This window comes from Lipophrys pholis (assembly GCF_963383615.2).
Source record: "Lipophrys pholis genome assembly, chromosome: 3".
NCBI lineage: Eukaryota > Metazoa > Chordata > Actinopteri > Blenniiformes > Blenniidae > Lipophrys > Lipophrys pholis.
This window is the reverse complement of record NC_137627.1, coordinates 2883215-2905645: the sequence shown is the minus strand read 5'-3', so window position 1 is coordinate 2905645 and position 22431 is coordinate 2883215. Positions and strand designations below refer to the sequence as shown.

The following is a 22431-nucleotide window of genomic DNA, read 5'->3' as shown; positions in this document are numbered from 1 at the left end:
AGTATAAAGTGCAAATGCCTGGGAAATGGAAATGGAAGTATTATAATGTGATGAGTTGTCTTTCATCCCTCTTACATCATGTTTTGGGAATCACTGAGATTATTGCACTGTAGACACCCCCCGCCCCCTTCAGCACGGAGGACGCTTTCACCGTCGTCTGAGACTCCGGGGCTTTCCGAGCTCGGGTGTCTGAAAAGTTTGAAGCAGCTCTTAAATACAAAAATAGTTCTGTATCACCTGAAGGTGGCGTGGTGCTGCAGCGGTTTGCACCGTCGCCTTACGACAAGACCGCCGTTCGGCTCTGGTCCGAGGGGCTTCTGGGAGGAGTTTGCATGTTCTCACTGTACTGTGCTGAGCAGCGTTGCCAGGTTGGGCGGGTTTCTGGTTTGTGTTACCTTTGTTTATTTAGTGCAGTTATGTGCTTATGATGAGTTCTTTATTACACATATAATAGTTTTATGGATTAAACATGAGTTTCTACAGAGGTTGAGATTTGGGCGGGAAGCAGTGAGTCAGACCTGGCAACCCTGGTTGGGAGGGATTGGGTTTCTTCAATAATATGTCAACCAATTCCGTATTTCAGTTTTCTATTCATTTCCAAATAAAAGTAAAAAAAAAAAGTATCTTTATAGTGAGATTGCAGTAATTTTTGTTACTAATTATTCTGGTTTGGCGAATATAGACTTTTTCAAAACATATTCTCTGCACCACAACAAAGAAAAGCATTAAACTTAAAAGTTATGACATTGTTTCTCTAGTCCGGCCTACTCAACATGAACTCGGGCTGCATGTGGCTCCTGAACTAAAATGAGTTGGACTCCCGTGACTTAGTGTCCCACAAAAAAAAAAAAGTTTAATATGAAAAGTGTTGGCTTTGTAATTCTTTTGAATTTATTTAATTCAATAATAAAAAAAAAAAAACCCACTTCCTGCAACAAAACTTGAAATCCAACACAGTCTGAATGAAAAGCAGCAGAAGAGAAGATCAGTCTTATGATATGAGGATGATATAGTCTTGTGAGTAATTCTTTCTTAGAGTTTAATGATGACTGGAAGTTGCCATGTTTAGTTTGCAACTTCCAGTAAAGTCTGCAGAGATCTATTATTAATAAGCATAAATATTCTCTAATTAATTGCTTCGTTTTTTAAAAAATATAGTTCTCAAATATTGTTCCACTTACGGTTTTGCACTAAAGCTTCAATTATAATTTTCTTTGCTCCATTACACAAGTTCAGTGATTAAAATGTGTCTGTTGAATAATAACACTTTTTTTTTTTTTTTTCTTAAATTGGGATTTCTTCCAGAAAATGAGAAAGAATCAAGTCGATCCTGGACAGCAGACGCCCAGATTCCTCCTGCTCTTTGTGAAGCAGGTTAATTGGGGACTCGGTGTGAATGTGTGTTGGGTTGTCTCTCTGTGGCTCGGTCCTGAGATGAGATGGAAACATGCAGGATGGACGTGGTCTTTAGCCTCATGTCAGCTGGGATCGGTTCCAGCTCCTCTCTGACCCGCCGGCTGGCTCGTCTATCCAAGTTTGGGTTGCATGGGTCAGAGTCTACCTCGACAACATTCAGAGCTCCCAGCTGCCCAAACAAGAGTGTGTCTGGATTAGAGGTATAAACTCCAGGTGGGACTCGGGAGAACTTCTCACAATCTAAGATTACGGATACCACTTGTGTCGCGTCTGCGACTCTTAAGAAATTAGTTCAGATCATTAAATTTGCTTGTTGGTTTGGCGGCTGGATTGAAGCCTCTCGTGGGCTTGTTTAGGTCGACCGGATTTATATTTGACACTCCTGTCATATTGGAAAAGAGGAAATAATGTAAAACTTAATGCATTTTAATCCAGAATAATCTTAAATCTTAAATCAGTTTGTACTTTAAGTTAAATTAGTATCTCCTATTCAGTGTCGAAGCGTCTGTTATAATGTAGTTCGGTAGAGGCGGTGGTATTCTTATGGCCTTCAGCTTGATCAAACTTTCCCCCTTCGTGTGTTTAGTTGGACAATAGTGAGAAAAGTCTCCTCTGTGGCTGAAGGCTGGTTTGTACACATCTGTGACAGATGGGCGACAATTCAGCACGACACCTAAATTGCCCTGGACTCTCAAGACTTGTCAGGCCCAAAATGCAGAGTCGTGGTATCAAGTGGAGCGTCACATGATCGCTTACAGGAAACTGGAGGCGTGTGCGAGCGCGACAGGGCGAGAATCAGCAGTCAGACAGCAGAGTGGTTCGGCTGGACAGACACTGATTTATTATCATTAGTCCTGATGAAGGGAATATGCTGAAACAGTTGCAGTGTATCACGCATCGATTTTATCATTGGAGAAGGAAATGCAGACAATTCATTGTGGCAGCGGTGAAATGACAATGACACGGGGGTCAGATGAGGAATGATTAAACACTCCAGAACCACGTTGCTTGAAACGTCTGCAGAGATCCTCTCGGTGCGTTTGGAGATGTGCAGAAAGGCATTTTCAACGCACACAAGAAAAAAAAATAAAAAATAAAGAAAATGACATGTTCATGACACTTTTGACTAAACACAGAAGGGTGGTCCTGAATATGAATGTCGTTTTTTTTCTTCAGCTGCAGGCGAAGCCCATCACAGACCCGCCACATGCGACAATACGTGGCTCAAGCGGATGTGCTCCAACGCTGTAAGTGTGGGTCACTCTGTGGATCAGCTCTAGTTTCACCTCCATCAGTACCGCTGTGATAAAAGGTGCAGCAAAGGCATGAAACTGTCCAAAATACACCCGATTCAAACAGCAACAAGGGACTTTTTCAGACGGAGGATGGAAGCCGGGAGAACATTAAGGCGACAAACAGACCAATTATCACAGTCATTTGCAAAACGCAATGTTTTACGACATTGGGGGAGGAGGCGGGGGGTGGGGGTGGGGGCGTACGGGTCGGTAGCTACCATGATCATCTGCACCGTTTCTCTTTGTTTATCAATAACCTCCTCACATAACGGCTCCCGCGAAGGCGTTGGGATTTCACTCATTAAGCTCGCCGGGGGGGACGAGAAGTCACCAAAAAGTGAAAAACTAATTGGAAGAGGCACATGTCGCTCTTCGTGTCGATACCTGTTTTAGCGGATCGTTCCCGGGGGAACGCGAGGACGGCTAATGAACACGCTGCATATAAATCACGGGGTCTTCCAAGAATATGTATGCGTGTGAGTCACGGCTCCGTATACCTTCGTCTCCCGTCTTCACCGACAACTTATCCGAGAACAATTTAGCAGTTTGAAGAGCTTAACACACACACACACACACACACACACACACACACACACACACACACACACACACACACACACACACACACACACACACACACACACACACACACACACACACACACACACACACACACACACACACACACACACACACACACACACACACACACACACACACACACACACACACACACACACACACACACACACACACACACACACACACACACACACACACACACACACACACACACACACACACACACACACACACACACACTCTCAATTGCATAAACCCATTTAATGTGATCTACCACAGGAGGCACCTATGCTTTACGCAAAAGCGAGGAGACGGTGTAATTCAGCCCAAAGTGTTGCTTGTGCATTATACAACACAGTGTGAACGAATCCAAATTAGGTGATTTTTATCACTGCTTCAGCTGCAAATTACTGGCTTAATAACCGAGCCATAAATAACCCTTAAATGCTCCCAGTAGCTGCATAAATTCAAACATTATAACACAACAGTTTTAGATACTCATTAAAGGTGTAATAATTCAACCCGGGTTAATGCTTTGTACGTATAAACATATATTGTAATTTGCACAAAGTCACACGATGCAAATTAACAAAGATCACCAGCGATATGAACGTTTCTATTGTTAAATCTGCTTGTCTCTTTGACACTATTATATTATTAATCTTTGTGTTTAAATAGAAAACAATTAAATCATAAAAAAAAACAAAAAACTAAAATGATTTACCATAGCTCACAGTGTAAGTAATTCTAATGACTGAATACTGCTTGTATTGCTTTCTTCTGCTACAGTCGCCGGCCGCGTACTTCAGATGACAAGCCAAATGCAACAGAGTTTATAAATGGCTGCTGGCGAGTGTTGGATGGACTCGGCAGGGTATTGAGTTTTAGCATCGAGCTGCTGGTGAGGTTGGACGCTACCCAAATGGACCAATCTGTAGTGAACGGGGTTACACAGCGTCGAAGGTTGCAGATGGCATTTGAAAACACACTAGTCTACGATACACCACCCCACTTTCTTAAAAAAAAAAAAAAAAGAGGCTCAAACACAAAAAGCAGGTTTTGCAAGGTTGACACTTTAAGATGAAGGTGATTGTTAACACTCAGTTTGAGTTTGGAATCCATTCTCAATCCTGGTCTCTGTGGAGACAATCATCCTCTAATAACAGTAATCTATCTCCTCGTTGGCCAGGACAATAGCAGTTCTGCAGGGGATGTAGACCTGAGAGAGAAAGGGAGACAAAAGAAAGGCAGGGAGAAAAGTCAGTTGACAATTGGAGATTAATGACGTTAACAAGATCGCCCGTTCTGGAAGTGACTGAATCTTCATGCTGATGTTTGTGCGAGGCACGCGGGCATGGCCACTCCTCACAATCAGCACGACGGCTGAAAGTACGAGGAAGGAGAGGAGGATGGGAGGTGTGCTTAGAGGGATATTCACAAACAGTCTGGATCGAAGAGGAGCGCCAAGGTTAGAGAAGTGTAATCAACAGTGTGACAGAGCCGCTGCCGCATTAGGACCTCTGGGTGGCGCTGGAGCCGCTACATCAGGACGAGGAGCCTCCAAACTTCCTCAGCAGCTTTATATGTCAGAAATATCGTTAACGTGGTTTTCTATTCAAAGCTTGTGCACCCGAGTGAACAAACCAGCAGGATGGGGGGGGGGGGGGGGGGGTTCAATCCTCATTCCCTGTCTCTCCCTCTGTGCAGTGATTGGACTGTTCTCAAATGGAAACCACAAAATGTGTGTTTCATCATTTTATTTTTTTTTTAGATATTGGCTGTGCATCAAATGTAAGTTTGGGACTTTTCTGAAGACGCAATCTGCCAGAATATTAAAAAAAACAAAAAAAACTAAATGCTACAAAATAAAAATAGTCTGCAAATGTCAGCACACACACACACACACACACACACACACACACACACACACACACACACACACACACACACACACACACACACACACACACACACACACACACACACACACACACACACACACACACACACACACACACACACACACACACACACACACACACACACACACACACACACACACACACACACACACACACACACACACACACACACACACACACACACACACACACACACACACACACACACACACACACACACACACACGAAATGTTAGTGAGGGCGATAGTTTGGCGTGGTGTTCCTAATAAAGTCTTTGATCAATCCTTTTGATATTCACAGTGTCATTTGGAGGCGAGAAGCCACCGTGTGCTATTAGTCATTTCACGATTTATGCCAACGGAAAAGCCAAGCAGACATAAATGATGCTATATTTCCCAACAGAAAACTAAAAAAAAAAAAAAAAAAAAAAAAGCGACTGGAGCTGTAAACAATTCAATCACCCCCTGAACTCTCCGAGCCGCCCCTCGGCATCGGCGGAGCCGAGCTCGCCGCGGACGCGTTTCTTTGGCAACAGTTTGTCAGCGAGGGAGTCGAGCAGCCCGGCGCTGAAAACACTGACACAGACATTGGTGACTAATTAAACAGTCACAGTGGGAGAGTCTCCGCGCAGGAGCACCGCCGAGAGAAGGAGCGGCGGAATGAATCACTGCACCTGTTTAGACAAAAGCTACCACTGCGTCGAACCTGGAATATGTCAACAGCTTTCGTTTCCAGCAAACAGACAGCAACAGTGACAAAATCCAAATGGATCTGTGAACCGGGAAGCCGCTCGTTGTCCCCCAGCGTTGGCACAGCGATAAGTGGAAGGCGCTCTAGTTACCATAATACTCCTTATCATATAATGAACATGAATGGATTTTACTTAAACAGCGTGTTTTGTGACGCTTCAGCAGTCGTTCACACATTCAATCACACGCACTAATGTGACAGACACACACACACTGGGGTTCAGTTTCCCAAAGACACATGAGGACCCAAACTGTAACCAAAGTACCAAATTCATCCCTGTACAGTGCAGATGAACTGTGTCTTTCATGTATTATTTCTTCACATCGCTTCACATTAGACCAGGGTGCCAAACAACAAGACTCCAGCGCACAAGAGGCTCCAGGCGGGCTCGCAAAAACTGCTGAAAACATTCCAACCATTCCAGAGAAAAACGCATTATTACATTTTAACACATCTATTTAAGAGTGGCGGACACAACACTGCCGTGAAAGATAGCGCCACCTATAGCATGAGCCTCAAAGCCACGCTGTCAGGGTGAGTTTGTAAATGCAACAGCTATAGGAGAAGCTTTAGAACACATTTCACTGCATTTCTGCACCAGAAGGTTTCATTAAAATTGACTTTCTGTTGAGATGGCAGTCATTTTCTGTAGCTCTCCTCACTGACTTTATGGAGAATTAGGGACAGACCAGAAGAGACATTTCCACTTTATTCTCAACATTAGATTTTACCCCCCCCCCCCTTTTTTTTGTAAAGTACATGATGAAAATGTTTTGTTTTTTTCTCACGAGTGTCTCCAATACTCTTCTGCACAACCACACAACATAAATACACGCCAGATAAATAAAAATGACTTGTACAGTTTGGATGCTTTTAGAAGTGACACAATCAGTCAATGGAAGAAAAAGCTGGATCCTGACCATAACACATTTTTACCTCCATTTAGTAGGAATGACCCTGGCCGCTAATTCTTCTGTCAACTCAATTTAAATTTGAACTAAAAGTAGTGGATTAGTCTGAAAGAAAGGTAATCGCTCACAAAAAAAAGAAGAAGAACTTCAGCAGTTTTGACTATGTGATGTGTGTATTAAGACCCATTTGATCATAATCTCACGTGGCTTTTTTAAGAACTGATGATGTGACAATTTACAGTTTTTGTATTCAGACTGAGCGTATCAGCTTCAGATAGAATATGTACAAGTGTCTCTTACATGGTCATTGTTTTGGTAACGAGCAAGAAATAGGATCTAAAGATTGTAATAATTTAGATTTTTTTTTTGGACGAAAAAGAAAACATTTATCTACATATCATTTAATAACATGGGGAATATATAACATTGGAAGTATGTCAAGTTTTGTTGATAGTTATATAGTTATATTTTGATGTATATCCAGCTGCCCGTCACAACCATTACGCTCGCTTTTGTATTGAAGTACTTTTCAGTAACAGTACTTTCCCGACTTGTTGTTGGGTGAATGAGTTAAATATTTGGTCTTTCAGACAAACCGTAGATTTCAGCTTGGGAACGCACACATGTGCAAAGGAATTTTTGAAAAAATCAAGTCAAAAATAATAGCGTCATGTCAGCCAACTGTGTCAAAACAGTTAGGAAACACAGTGATGAATGAGTCAGCAGTTTGTAACGGGGAAAAAAGTAAGTGGCATGTTGTGATTCCTCACATCCGTAGTGCACTTTAAGTAAAGGCTAAAAAAATAAAAAATGTTTGGAAAAAATTGAATTGGATATTTGGCGCTAAAGACCAAATATAAGATACAAGATTGAGAGTATTTTCTGTTTGGAGTGCCGTGAGGTGAGACATTGTGATGCGTCGTCAGCAGCAGACTGGAGCTCAACCCGACCGCCAGGCGGGCCGTCGCCGAACCTCCCAACACTAATTACATTCCATCTCTGGTTAACCTGGCTGATCCATAAACCATCAATCCATCCATCACAACATCTCGTCGCTCGGCTTTGTTTGCGTGTTTACGTTTCAGGCAGAATGTCGGACGCCAGGGCGACTCGCAGTCGGTCGGGGGAAGTCGGCTCGAAATAGGATTCATGTGAAAAACGTCCACACAGCCCCCCCGCCGCCGTCTGATTTGTCATTTGGAGTAGGTGTTCACCACTTTGCCGGCACTCAAACGCCACATTTCATATCGGGCGGCGGCAGTCAGATGCAGCATCAGTTACTGTACAACAGGACGAGTGTTTCTAGTGTTCACATCAGAGGAGCGAAACAAACCAGCATGAGAGGGAGGCAGAGCAGGCTGGTGGAGTGCCGCATTAGGAGGGGAAAGTTAGCCAGCACTCCGTGTCCTTTTCATGACTCCTTTTGTCTCGCGGACGCTCCCGCGCTGCCTCGCATGTGAGAATTCGGATTTCGTGCTCTCCCTTGAAGAGCAGAATCCAGCCTTTGGGCTAATGCTCAATCTGATCAATGTTCAAACGCACTGATAAAGGATTCATGAGGTGCTTCGCAGGAATATATCATCCCGCCCGTCTCCAGACCCTCGCTCCGAGCGGAGAGCGCTGCCCGGCGATCTGTGCACTTTAGCTCTCCAGACGTGTCTCTGTTTGGCTCCATTACTCACTTAACAAGGATCAACTCCCCGTAAGCACTTCTGCACGTGGAGGTTGTTCTTCAGGCAAAGACCCTGGTTAGCTGAGCCCGGGTCTTCAGAGCGGGGCTGCATCTGATTCTGTGCAAAGCATCAGTTTGTTGTGTTTTTTAACTGGAGCATCATTTTAAAAACGGCAGGATTTTATCCGACTGCATTCAATTCACCGCCAAGAACATTGTTATAAGTGGATCTTCCAGGGTCTGGAACATAAAACAGTTTTTTTACTAAACCCATACAGACTCCTTTTGTTTGTGTTTCGACTGCTTTTCTTCTAAAATGTATAAACTGCTTCACCTCTTCAGTTAATCTAGTATATCTTACACTCATTTCTGACCTAATTTACACAAAACTATACTTTATTATTAATTAAAACAAAGCTGAAACCCTGATTTTGTTTACGATAAGACTACAAGTTGATGGAGATGAGAGTCTGGAATATATCAGAATGTAGTCGAGTATCAGCTGGAAAGTATATTTCTTGTGGTTTCAGTAAATACATCTCTCGTTATTGTGGGTAACTTTGAATCTTTGAACAGAAGCTATATATTTTCATTAAAAACACACAATTCAACTAATATTTTCATGATTGCCTTGCAAACACACATACTGTATTTTCTGCACTATAATTCATACTCGAGTTTAAATTGTACAAAATTCATCATGAAGAGGAAAAGAAAAACAACATATGTCACATTTCATCTTCCATGCCCAGACGTAACTTTGATTTCTTCATTGCAGGAACATTGTGGGCTCCTCAGACACTGAACTGTTTCTGAAGCTCAGTTTTACATTTTTGCGGGATATTTTACATGTTACATGTTTTTTGTTTTTAATTATTGGAGACATTTGGCTTGTACTATCAGTCAGATGTTATAATCGGAGTTATCTGGTCATACTGGAGCAACATCTGTTGTCCTGGATGATAGGTACTGAGATATTCTGATATACAAATTGCTCCTTAATGTAAGTCACATGACCAAACAATGAGACTAAAGGCTCATATATGCTCGATGCTACACGTGCAGACGGAGGCTTCAGCTCGTCTCCTTTACATGGAGCCGACAAACAGAGTAATACCACTGATGTCCTGTGGTGGCAGTGTAGCTGATGTGCGACCAGCGAAGGAAACAAATGATGGAAAATAACGATCCCTTCAAGGAAATAATGAATGAATAGGTTCGTTCGACAAAAGCAAATCTATAACCTCGCCTGGACAACAGGCGATGAATTATCCCGAGACTAAATATCAAAACAATTTCCAGCAACACAAATGATTATTTTAGCAGTTTTGAACCTATTTCATAAATGTTCGGATTAGAAATGTTATCCCACATGAAAAACCGACAACGTACACCGCCCTCTACTGGATGTATTGATTAACAACCACAGCAAAGTTCTAAACACACATACACATTTACATGTGTAGAGAAAGAACATGTGGGCCTTTATAATGTGGAAGTTACAAGAACCTTTGACTCAACAGGAGCCAACATTTGTGACTGCCCCGACGTCTGCATTTATACTTTTATAAGCTGAATATCAATTCTTTTAAACAAAATCTTTTGCTCGATTCATGCTACAATCTCTCGATCTAAATTTGCACAAGGTGTCCGGCGGAAACGCTGCTGCTGCTGCTGCGTATGCACGGCAAAAAAAAACATGTCAAGATGTCAACAGTGAGCAAATTGTATAGTTTTCACTATTGATGCACATGAAGCGCCACACACACGGGGCAGAAATGTGAGGAGGAGGTGAACACGGTCACAGAGTATCTGGGAGGAGAAACAAACTCAGAAACCTGGAGGGAATTTAAATGGAAAATGACTGAATCAGATTCTTCAGAAAAGCAGACATGGCGGCCACAACGGGCCCCGAGGTGTCCCGGTTAATGTTAGAGAAACTGTGAACCACATGCTGCCAATCACACACACCACACGCACACATACACACACATACACACACACACAATTTGGTTTTGCCTCGAGCTGAAAACATTCTGGGTAAAAAGTATTTGATAGTCCAGCAGATTACTCCGCAGGACGCCTCGGTGGCATTATTGGGGGCATTACCTGCCGGCTTGGAAGGGAAGGATAAGAAATACCGTTTAATTATATCACTCACCGCAGCGTGGGAGCATATAACAATTAACTGGTTAATACCAGATCCTCCCCCGCACGATATACGGCTCCAGAAAGTTTGACAAATTTAACAAAAAGAAGTGAATTCATGAAGGTTTTAAAGTCGATCTGATGGAGTCTGTTCATAACAGTGAGGCTTGTCAATCACAGTCACACAATAGATGTAAGGTTTCTGTGATCATTTTAATATTTTTGTTAATAGAGCTTTTATTAGATTTTTTTTTTTTTTTAATTAAATACACCAGGAGTGTATGGGCAACTGATTTTTCCCAAAGGGCCACATGAAAACTTACCACCACTATGGAAGGCCGCGACATTCATTGAATTCTCAGTAAGAATCGTATTGTATTGTAATTCAAATTTGTCTAAATTTTACATTATATAAATTAATTCTGGACTGTAAATATCAATGTAATTCATATAAAAGTAAACTAATCCCATGCCTGATTTTTCTTCATGTAATATTTTCCTCTTTAATACATATTATGTTTGCAACAGATTAAATGACTAAATGTAAACACACAATACAGAAATGTGTTGGGGGGGGGGGGGGGGGGGGGGGGGGTAGTGTACACGCGCGGCGTCCTGTCAGTTCACACTTCCCCATCAACCTTTAGATCTGGTTGACAGAAATGTACGTCTTTTGATCATTCTCCACCAGCATCGCTCACCCTTTCTTTTTTCCTCTGGAACTGTCGGAGGAGACAACCCCTTTGATGCAGGCAAAGTTTATCAAAAGGTTTTGAAGCAGCTAATTATTCATCAGCGTTTCTTAACATTACCTCTTTGACTTTGTAACACTCAAACAAAAACTGCCTATGTGACATGTTAGAAAAGAAAAAAAAAAAAAAAAAAAAGAGAAAGTCAGTTTTCTCACTTGGGGGAATTTCATTCAGTCTCAGACTATTTAAGTTTTTGTCTTGCAAAAAGAATTAATCGTAACCGTTGAATAGCGACAGACCTGGTCCTTGATGTATGAGATTCTGGTGAAAAGCCCTGCTGAGTACATCAAGCTGTCAGTTCACTCAGATGAAGAAAGCGGAGACGTTTTTCTTTCCCCACATAAAGAAAAACACTACATATTTCATCTTCCCTTTTTCTTTTTCCTTTTTCTAAACTGGGCGTCGTTGCAAGCCGTTTAAACATTCACTTTTCACATCAGGCAGGAATAAAAGTCGACGCGGCTGAACGCCTCGTCGTCTTGTATCATGGCTACTCGCCAAAATAAAATTAAAAAAAATACATATTGTGACTCATCAGTTGCGTCAAACAACTGAAACACTTGAAAATATGAAGCGCTTGTCAATTAGGTTCATGCAAAGTAAACAAATGAATCTAACAATCGGAGCAGGTGACATTTGCAGTGAGTGGATTTCAGCCTCTGTTTCACTGCGATGCAGCAGATTATTAAGGTAAATTAGGGGAATTTCATTCAAAATAGTGGCACATTTGTTTTTTTTTTAAACAGACATAGTCAAGTCTCCTTCTTACTTCTCTTTTCAGTTCTTGCAAATTAGTCCGTTATAAGACGCTGCCTACTTACACGGTCCGGAATTCTCCGTTGTGTCGTGGGTGGGTCACAAGACATTTGCAATTTTATCTGCTATTTTTCAGCACCGGGAGTTTCAGTTTAGGTTTTAGTTTAATTAGCTGCATTTCGACTGCAGGAACTTTCCTCAAGTGCTGGGAGCCATCTTGGGATTTATTGTTGTGATTGAACTGCAGGAACCAGGGTCTGAATTTAGTTCCCTGGTACTATTTTATCCCCAAATCTCACTGGCTGTGAAGTAGTATTTTCAAAGGGTTCATCATTTTTAAGGGTTATGACTGAAGTACTAAACATTGAATGTCATTCATTGTATCATCTTTTACCTGCTATGTATATAAAAAAAACCCTGAATAACGCCTGTTTTTCTTGATTAGTCATCATTGTCCCTTGATTAAATGATAAACTTGAGCATTTTTACCAGTTTGGATCCGTCGGGTTTGTCACGTCGCCAATAATGTCTTAATGAACTGGTTTAAATTCAATAAACAACCTCCGAGGTCCTCAGGAAGAGGTTTACTAATTGTTCCCAGAGTCAAAGGAAACAAGGTGAACCAGCTTTTAGTTCCTACGTTCCTCAAATGTAGAACAAACTCACTTTTTAAATCAGGACTTAAAACACTATTATCTGCTCAGGCTGTCTACTACACAACCGATCTTACTTATTGTATCACCTTTATCTTACTAATTGTATTACTTTATTCTCCCATATCTGCCTTTCTAAAATGTCTTTGTTTTAATGTTTCGCATATGATTCTTTATCGCCTCGTTTTAATGGTTTCCTTTATTTCCTTATAAAGTACTTGTGTCTGAATTGTGCGACAGAAATAACTTTGCCTTGCCTAAAATATTTAATATTTTGATCCGAATTGTTGCAGCAAGGAAGTTTATTCCTTTAGCACATGAGTAGTACTATAATTGTCAAAGTGTAACTTTTGCAATTAAAGTGTTATTTGAATATATTAATAGCAAATTAAATGCATAATTAAATGTGTCAAAATGGAACTAATACTGTTACTACATTTCAGAAGATTTGGGGATTTATTTTTTAATACTAATTTCTATTAAAGCAATTTAACTGTATTAAACCTACATATTTCCACCTCCTTTCCAGCGTCTTGTCTTTTGTTTTGAGGTTATCGGTGTTTTCTCGCTGCTTTTTGCTCTTTTGACGATGTTTTTTCACCTTCATTGCTTCGTCGCAGCACAGTGATGCAGGAGCTTCACTCTCTCTCTGTTCCCAGAGCTGCACCACCATGTGGAGATCAGATCTCTGGAGGCCGTACCCATCGCATTCTGGACCAGAGTTTTTTTATTGGGGGGGGGGGGGGGGGGGGGGGGGGGGGTTTGTTACGCTTCTATTTGGGCTTGTTGTCATGCTGCGGACTGATTCGGGGCACCAATCAAATGCCTCCTTAATGTTGAAGGATAAGAATACAACTGTTCTTGGAACAGTGGTGATGACTAACTCCGACCATACCGCAAACTATATTTGCAGCCTGGCACCTGCTAAGAACCTCCTCCATGCTTCCCGACTGCCTGCAGGCTGGAAGGATGAATTCCAGCGCTTTCAGGCCCGACGGTGGACAATCTGTCTTCTTCCCCTCATCAGTCCGGTGCACCTGGTGCCACTCTTCTGCACCGCGCTCCTTGTATTTTTCGTACACAGGTGACTTGCTTGGCTTTGTTTCCACACCGGAGGAATGGCTTTCTGGCTGCAAGCCCGCCGTAAACGCCGGAATAAACGCCCCTTCTCACAAGACTCCCCTGGACGGTGGATCGCGGCGGCAGCAGAGTCCGGCTGTCTGCTGCCAGGTCGGAGCCGATGACAGTTCCTGCACGTGTCGCAGTTTGGAAGGGAAGTCGGCTTAATGGGCTTTTTCCGTCTGCGGCGCCCAGTTTAGTTGGCTGACCGCTGTGTTTCGAGGAGGCTGGGCGGCACATCTGGAAACACCTGCCTGCCTCCTGTTTTATCACGAAGCTCACTCTTGCCAAGTATTTTTAAAATGTCACTCCTTTAGGTGACTTCAACTTTTTACTCTGGCCATCCTTCTCCCAGTTTCTTTCCCCCTGTAGGTTCAACCTTGTAATGTTAATGTTTAAGAGCAGCGACTCGTTATATTTTATTAATTATGCACCAAAAAAGCGTCCTACAAAAACACTGTATTACTATTAAAATCATAACCGAGTGCTTAATGTAGGATTTGTAGTGACACACTAATGCAGAGGATATAAAACAAACATATGATTAGAAATTTGTTTTAATTCTTATAATAGGTTAGTCACATAATTCTGGAGATTGTATTTAGGCCACCACAGCTCTAAATGGTTTGAAAAGAAGTTATTAGTAATTTTAATTAGATTTAAGCTAGAACTAATTTACATTCGATTAGTAAGAAAAAAAATAAATGCAAACGATTATATTTGAGGTAAAGACTCTACTTATAGCATAAGTCCTTAATAAGCTTCATTAAAGATTTGAGATCCGCAAGTAATTTTACATTTACAGCAACTGAACTCTTTGTAATTGAAGCTGCTTTTATGAAGGTGACCTACAGTAACTATCATAAAATGAATAAAGTGAGAAACCTGAAACCTTTATTAACAGCAGAATTTATGTTGCAAGAGCTGAAACATTAAGTTTTAGTGTAAAGTATTTGTCCCATTAACTTTCATTAGTGAGGAAACAACACGAGACGGAATAGTAAAGCAGATTTATTTCACAATCTGGCTTCTTAAAAGTTTCCTTGTGACTAAAGAGACGTGGAAAATGGTACGTACTCACCATACTAGAGCACTGGTTTGATTTTACACTATTATCATTTGCAAGGATGAAGGAAAAATGACAAATACTACTGTAATCAAGTAGTATTTTTAGTAACCTACTTTTCTTTTATGGTTTAAATCAAGTCACTATTGAGCTCATCATCATCATCATCATTTCCCTTTAATCAGAATTTGTTTATTTCAGGTTAATTTTAACTTTGATGTTTGAGAAATGTGATGACAGATATTTTATACTATGGGATTAAAAAGAACGACTCCAGTTGAAATGAAAACGTCATTGAATGTGATAGAAAACCTGCTAATACATTTGATTTAGTGTTTCTAACAGCAGTAACTTTACATGAGCAGAAACGATCTGACAGTTTCTTATTACCACAGTTAGTCTCTAATCATAGTGTGCGTTTATACTTCGACGTTTATGGCGAACATCCCAGCTAAACGATTTTGTTGCTATTGTTTGTTCTGAGCAGGCGGTGAATTCTCACGTCTTTTGAGATTGTTCAGATTACACGAACAGTGAATTCTGATGATTATCATTTATGATTCACCGATTCAGACGGTGCATCAATCCCATAGTGCTTTACTCAGAGTCGTTGACTGTGACTTTGCACACATGATCCCACATCCATCAAGCATGTCGTTTTTATGAGCATTTCCTTTGGTAATGAAACACCCAAGAAACTTTCTCCTTGCTCAGAGTTCAGAGCAAATCTCAGATGGTGGCGAGGAATTCAATCATTTACTTTTAGGTTAGAGGGCGACGACTTCCAGAGAAAAATGCTAAATTTTCTTGTGTTTTGCGTGTCAATTAACAGGACAGTGACACTGAAAACGCAACTTTTTTAAAAATGGCTCCCGAGGCGGAGCTTTGTGAAAACACTCTGGCTGTATCATTGTGTAAAGGGAAGATGGTGAGACCTTCTGGAAACGCTTAGGCCCCGTCTCCTTGTCGACGGCGGAAACGCTGCTGCTGCTGCGTATGCACGCCACGGCAAATAAATAGCTCTTCTGCACAAGCATGAGTAGATTGACAATAACAACAATGGCGGGCTGCATTGTTCCGACTCCCATCCCAGAATCTAGTTTTATTGTCGAGTCCCCCTTAATAGCATCCAATTCGTTGTCCGTCCTTACTTGCTATATGTTTATGACACATTTTTCTCTGTGCATGTGTATGTACTTTCATTACAAAAACAACCAACAGCATTAACTGCTGTGTCAATGTGAAAATATTCAGAAACGAAAACGCAAAAACAAGTCTTTTGGCTTGAAACGAGGAACCCGGGCCTTAATCCAATACATTCAGTCTCACCAAGTAAACGTGTTTACATGACGTGGTTTAAATAGGACCTCAGAACAACTATGATCCAGGTAACCACATCAATTTTGACGTTTGTTAATATATGTTTTCAGTGTTGATTTTCTCCAGGTGACACCGAATCGTCGGTAAGTGTGAAGATGATTGTCTCTCTGTGTGAGAGATGTGGTGACCTGTCTGGGTGCACCGTGGCTTCACCTGTAGTCAGACGGCCTCGGCTCCAATGCTACAAGCCTGAGGTGGAATAGAAGATGGATGGATGGATGTATTCTACCAAGTACAAGCGAAGTCGACTTCAAGGCAAAGATTTGGAAACACCAGTCGCACCTCGTTCACCACAGCCAACCCAAACCCTTGTGGCGCTCTCAGCACTGCCGGCCTCCTCCAATTACGTGCCGTCTCGGTTTGAGGTGTGATGCATTGGCAGAGGATATGAGAGTTTATCATCGCCCGGTAACGAGGAAGCTGGAGAACTGACAGGCCCATTAAAAAGACAGAAGAAAAGAAGTTTTGCGCGGACTTTTAAAAGCAAAAGTTGTTAAATAAAACATGGATGGTGTGGGCACCTTTTCGCAGCCCCCGCAGAGACTCTCTTGTCTGATTATTCTTGTCATAACCAGGTAGGTGTGAGGAGGAGGAAAAGTATCTTTATGCAAGACTACAGTCTCACTGTGCAATCTCTACTGAGGAGCCGATAAAGGAAATGCAGTGCGCAGAAGGGTCCTCACTTGCCTCCTTCCTCCCTCCCCGTCGGCTCCGTTCCTCTGGCTTCTTTTCATTCCTCATTAACCCACGACGGTGCCAAAATTAGCAGATGACTTGTTAACTAAACTTCACATTTTGGCCAAGAGGGACGTGGGTGAAGCAGTGGTGTTTGAATTAATAAGAGTGGGAAAAGATTTAAGAGATTGTGAAATTTGTGTCCCTAACTGATGAAATCCAGGCCTAATATACCGGACGATGGTCGCCTGCGTGAGAGAGGAGGAGGAGGAGGAGGAGGAGGAGGAGGAGGAGTTTCTCCAACAGGGGTCGACGGGGTCTTAAATAATGCTGAATTGATGCTCTTAAAAGCCGGGCAAGGTTGGCCAAACACATTTTTTCAAGCATTAAAGTGCCCTGTCCAACTTCTAATATAAGGGAACATCCTCTATCCAATAAAGGCTACATTTTCGGTATCGATTGGAGGAGGTTCATGCCGAGTTCAGATAAACAAACACCTCATCAGGTGCTACGTCAACCCTGATACCCAGCAAAACAGCCTAAGCACCGCCTGGAGATCTTTAATAATTTAACCAAACAAACCGAAAACCCACGGCGGGAGACGATGACAGCGCACGCCGCTTCACAGACATCAGTGTCCCCGTGCATTAATTGGACTCGTTAACATAAGATCTAAGGCGCGCAATCAGCCGCGTGTGTCGGTGGTGATCCTCGCTAATTCATCCCTGACCTTATTCATAAACATCTTATTGGCGTTCAGCATTTTAATCAAGAAAAAATATATAAAAAAATTAAGAAGAAAAGGCAAGGCAAACATGTGCAGGATCCTCAAGCACTCTGCTTAAAATGCATATCAGTGTTTCTTCATATATTTCAAGGACAGACCTATTTCATGCTATTAGCCTTAAGCGGTCTCCATGATAGGAGCCCGGTGATTCACTCTCTCAGATATTTCTCTCCCCTTCCACGACGCCGCGCCGGCCCGAGAGGCAGCCACATGAGAAGGTAAGTTCTAATGCCATGAATAATGCACAATTGTTTGCTGGGGAGTCTTAAAGAACTGTAGATATCCGAGTCACATAAAGCTCATTGACTGTGGGGGTAAGTGCACCAGCACAGAGGCTAAATATCTTATTCACAAAACACTGCCCAATCCTGGGAATACTCCTCGCCAGATTTGACCGTTTTCTTGATTTTCTTTCTTTTTTGCATGAAAAGATGATCATACTAATGAAGAAGAAGCAGAATAACAGTGCAGCGGTTAAGAGAGTCAGAACAAGCGGTACTTTCTCATGCCAACACACTTAAACCTCATTAGAATGACTTTAAGACATCCTCTCAACACAAACTCCATTTCAGGCTAATTAAACTGATTTGTGGAATCAAACAGGGAACATAAAAAGGGCAAAACATTAATACGGTGACAGCTGTTTTATCACATTTCGTATCCGCAGCAAGCCGTTACAAAGTGCCCTTGTAGAAAAAAAATTAAATAAAATAAAAACACAATAATACCAAACTACTGTGAAACTATGAACAGCCACATGATTAATTCATATCAGCCGAGTGGCTTCATGCTTAAGAAAGATTACATGTGCTTGGAAAATAAAACAACCAGCTTCCTTGCAGTCACAAGATCTGACACTCGAACCTCTCGGGGTATGAAAATAAACCACTCCATGTTCGACAGTAGGATTTGTCACAATGAAGAGGAAAATACGCCTGTGTTACTAATAGCATTAATTATGGCAGCTCCCAGGCTGCACTGTGGTGTAGTGGTTGTTGCACTCGTATCACAGTGAGGCGGCACACGGTTTAAATCTGTGTGTGATTTTTCAGAGAGGGGCTACCCTGGGAAGATTTTGAAAAGAAAAAAAATAAAAGACCTTAAATGGTGCAATCTAAAGCATCCTGGACTACTAAATACTACATTGTGACGTGATAAATTGTGGGACTAGTTGATATTGAACGAACCAAACATGTTGTGGAAGAAATATTACTTAAAAGCACATAACTGAATCAATATAAAGATGTATATAATATATACAAATATATACAGAGATGCATACAAAATAAATACTAAATACAATTTTACTTCAGGGGCCACGCACAGTCCAGTTTCATGTCGAGTTGGCTGCACGGATAAAATACTGCTATAAAACTTTGAATTTAGACTTAGAAGTTTTGCTTTGTTGTGGCGCACAGTGTACGTGAGGAAATTGTCAATGATTTTGCAAGATCAAACAATAACTACTGAAAATGATTACAATCTCAACAGGCTGTCCGCTCATTAATAATGTGAAGCATTTCATCTCCCTGCTATCTCCCTGATGAAATACGTCACATTATAATCCATGTTCAAATGTATCTTTGCACGACTGTGTATACTGTAATCCTCCGATGATCACGACTGCGCCATTGCATATACCGCATTTAGAGAAAGTCCTTGTCTGTACATATCATTTACATATTGTTTCAAACCCATTTGTGCATGATACTGTGTGTCTTACTGCTTGAAACAGTCCTGGTCAGAAGAAACCGGCATTTTATTGATTTGAACATGTGAAATATGCATTAAAAGGAGAATACTTCACAAGATCAGATCTTTGTTATTTTCCTCAGTCAAGAATTTCGAAATAACTGTAAACCTACAGACAATACAGTCACAAATAGCCTCAAATTCATGTTTTCAGTCTGAATTGAGTGTAAAAACAAATGCAGCAATGCCCAATAACACAATAACACTATCTTCCCATAATTAAATCAATTTGACCTTTTTCAATGTAGTGACGTTCATAACATAATAACTTTCCAAAAGTGCCAAGATCGCCAATCAAAATATTTTGTTATTACATTATTGTCTTTATTACATTCAGAATTACCAAAATTATGACGTTATTGGCATTTATTACTTTCTTGGTTGTTCCAGGCAGGAAACCGCAGTACTTGGAGAAAAGCCCAGGACACACAGAGGGAACATGCCAAGTCTACCCAGAGGCCGACCCAGACCCAAACAGGAATATTCTCCCTGTGAGACCCTCATTGTTTTTTAATGATATTCTGAATTTGTGATACACCTCTAATGCTAAAGCAACGTTGTAAGTCGGGATAAGCGACATCGATGTGCCTTTCCTACATTTCCTACAGATAATCATTGTAACGGCAGATGGCAGGAGACGTGTGACTTTGCTACGGGCCAGACACATTTGGAAACATGTGGAACACAAAATGTTTATCCAAAGTTTGAATCCGTCATTTGAGTTATTTCTGGATCCGTCTCATAACCGCCCACGGCTGCTTTTGATGTTTTTCAGCTGTGAGCAACTCCTCCATTAGCCTACATATGTGCATTGCATTGTGGGACAATAGCGTCCGTCAAAAGCGCACTCGACAGTCATTCACAGCGCAAGCTGACATTTTCGAGTGTGCTTAATTTTGTCACTTTGTCAGGGTGAATGTACAACAGCCTCCCAATCATGTAGGAATTAGTATGCAGAATGGGAAGGTGATACAGGACAGGTTATTAGAAAAGTGTCTGCAAAAGCACCAGACTTAGAGCTCAAGTATACTCCACATGTAGGACTCTGTGACATTCAACAAAAGATGACCTTTAATGAGTGAAAACTGGGGGAATATTTACCAGCATGGAGTTGGGGCGTCCGTTGAAGGGCTGCTGCTCTGCGAAGAACTCTGTGTTGTGGTCCACCCGTCCGTGACCTCCATACAGAGTCTCGTCCGAATCCAGCTTGATTTTATATCTGACAAAGATTGAGGTTAAGGCGCAGTAGCAGAGGGAAATTAGCTTACGAGATCGAAGGCATGAGAAGCACAGGAGGAGGTTTTATTGTCCGTGCTTTTGATTCGCGGTCTTGGTTGTAGCGACGCTCGGCTGGTTTATACTCAATGAAATCCTCACATCCATCAGCATTCATCTCCTCCTCACAGCAAAGCAAAGTGACAGAAAAAGACCAATTTACATAAATAGAAATAGCTGTTCAGCCACAGCTCAACTTATCTAGCCTGTCTGTCTAATCCATCCAGCATGCAGCAAAAACAAATAATTTAATCAAAAACAAAAAAAAAAAGTGATCCAAATGAGTGACAACAGATACACAGAGGAAAGATCATAAGGACTTTTCTCTTCTCCTTCAGGATTTGTTGTTTTTAGCAGCTTAACAAAAGAGTTATTTGTGTCAAAGAAGGAACAAATCACTCCAAAATTATCTAAATTAGGTACAAAATAGCTATTCTAAGGTTCTGAAAACTCTCAACTTCGCATTAAGCAGAAGTGGTAGAACAAACTGTTCGGATCAGACGTGGAAAAAAACAAGTCACAACTCGGCACAAATTGAACCCCAAATTGTTCCTGCACTTATCTTTTCGACCGGTCAGCCAATCCCAACTGGAAACTATTATACTACCACGTATGCCACTTATAATCAGTCCTGTCTGAGAATACAAAGCCTGTTAAAAAAAAAAAAGAATACATGCACTTTTTAACAGTTCATCAGTTTCAAAAAAATCCTAACACAATACAACCGGAATACAAGTTTAACAGCAACAAACCTCCATGAGGGTAGGTGTCTGTGGAACATAATGTTTCTGATTATGTGTACTGCATGCATGAATGGGGATTGAGGCGTGGAAACACTGCTGTGTTTCTGCTGCGGTTCTAAACAAGGATGAACAGACACTGAACGCGTCGATAATGAGTGTTGTGATTCAGCCGCCCGCCTATAGATCATAACAGAAGACGTTGACATCTGTGTATTTGTTTTTTCTCTAAATGTCCTGATGTCCTGACACTACCTGGGCAGCTCGGGGCTGCAAAGCTGACTCAACAAGCAGGAAATCTTTTACCCATGGGCCACCACTGGCAAAAAAGATTTGGTAAAAGGACTGGCATAAATGTATGCATCTTTAGAAGAGGATTCAGGAAAAGGCTGTGCATAAAACATAATATGTAAACCATGCCGTACGCTTCAGTGACAACTTCAATGCTCGATCGCCGATTGCAGTAATAAATGTGCCATTCAAAAGGGGAAAAAGAAAGCTGCAGAAAGCTGTCTGATGGGATGTCTAAATTGTTTGGAATAAGTTTCCAAAATCTGTCTGCAGAAACAAAATTCCTGAAAGACTTTTGGAAGAAAAAAAAAAGAAAAAAAAAAGAAACCTCTTCCGAGTTCTTAAATTGCTTGACATGCTCGCGGTCCCCATCTTGTTGCTTGACAGAAAACAAAAAGGATGGGTGTCAGAATTCGTTACAGGGCTGTTATTAACGTCAGAGGAAATATTTAAGACTCTTTAAACGCTGGATTTAAAATAGAAGAAAG

General features: G+C 41.4%; 1 protein-coding gene across 1 annotated transcript in view; it reads right to left on the bottom strand.

Moving 5' to 3' along the window:
* Positions 1–2236: 2236 nt before the first annotated feature.
* Positions 2237–22431, bottom strand: part of gbe1b (glucan (1,4-alpha-), branching enzyme 1b) — a 115894-nt gene continuing 95699 nt past the window's right edge. The window contains exons 15-16 of the mRNA XM_080459333.1: positions 20739–20856; positions 2237–4512 (exon numbers count right to left, since the gene is read on the bottom strand). Of these exons, the coding sequence (XP_080315459.1) occupies positions 4450–4512; positions 20739–20856 (181 nt within the window). The 3' untranslated portion in view covers positions 2237–4449. The remainder of the gene's footprint in view (positions 4513–20738; positions 20857–22431) is intronic.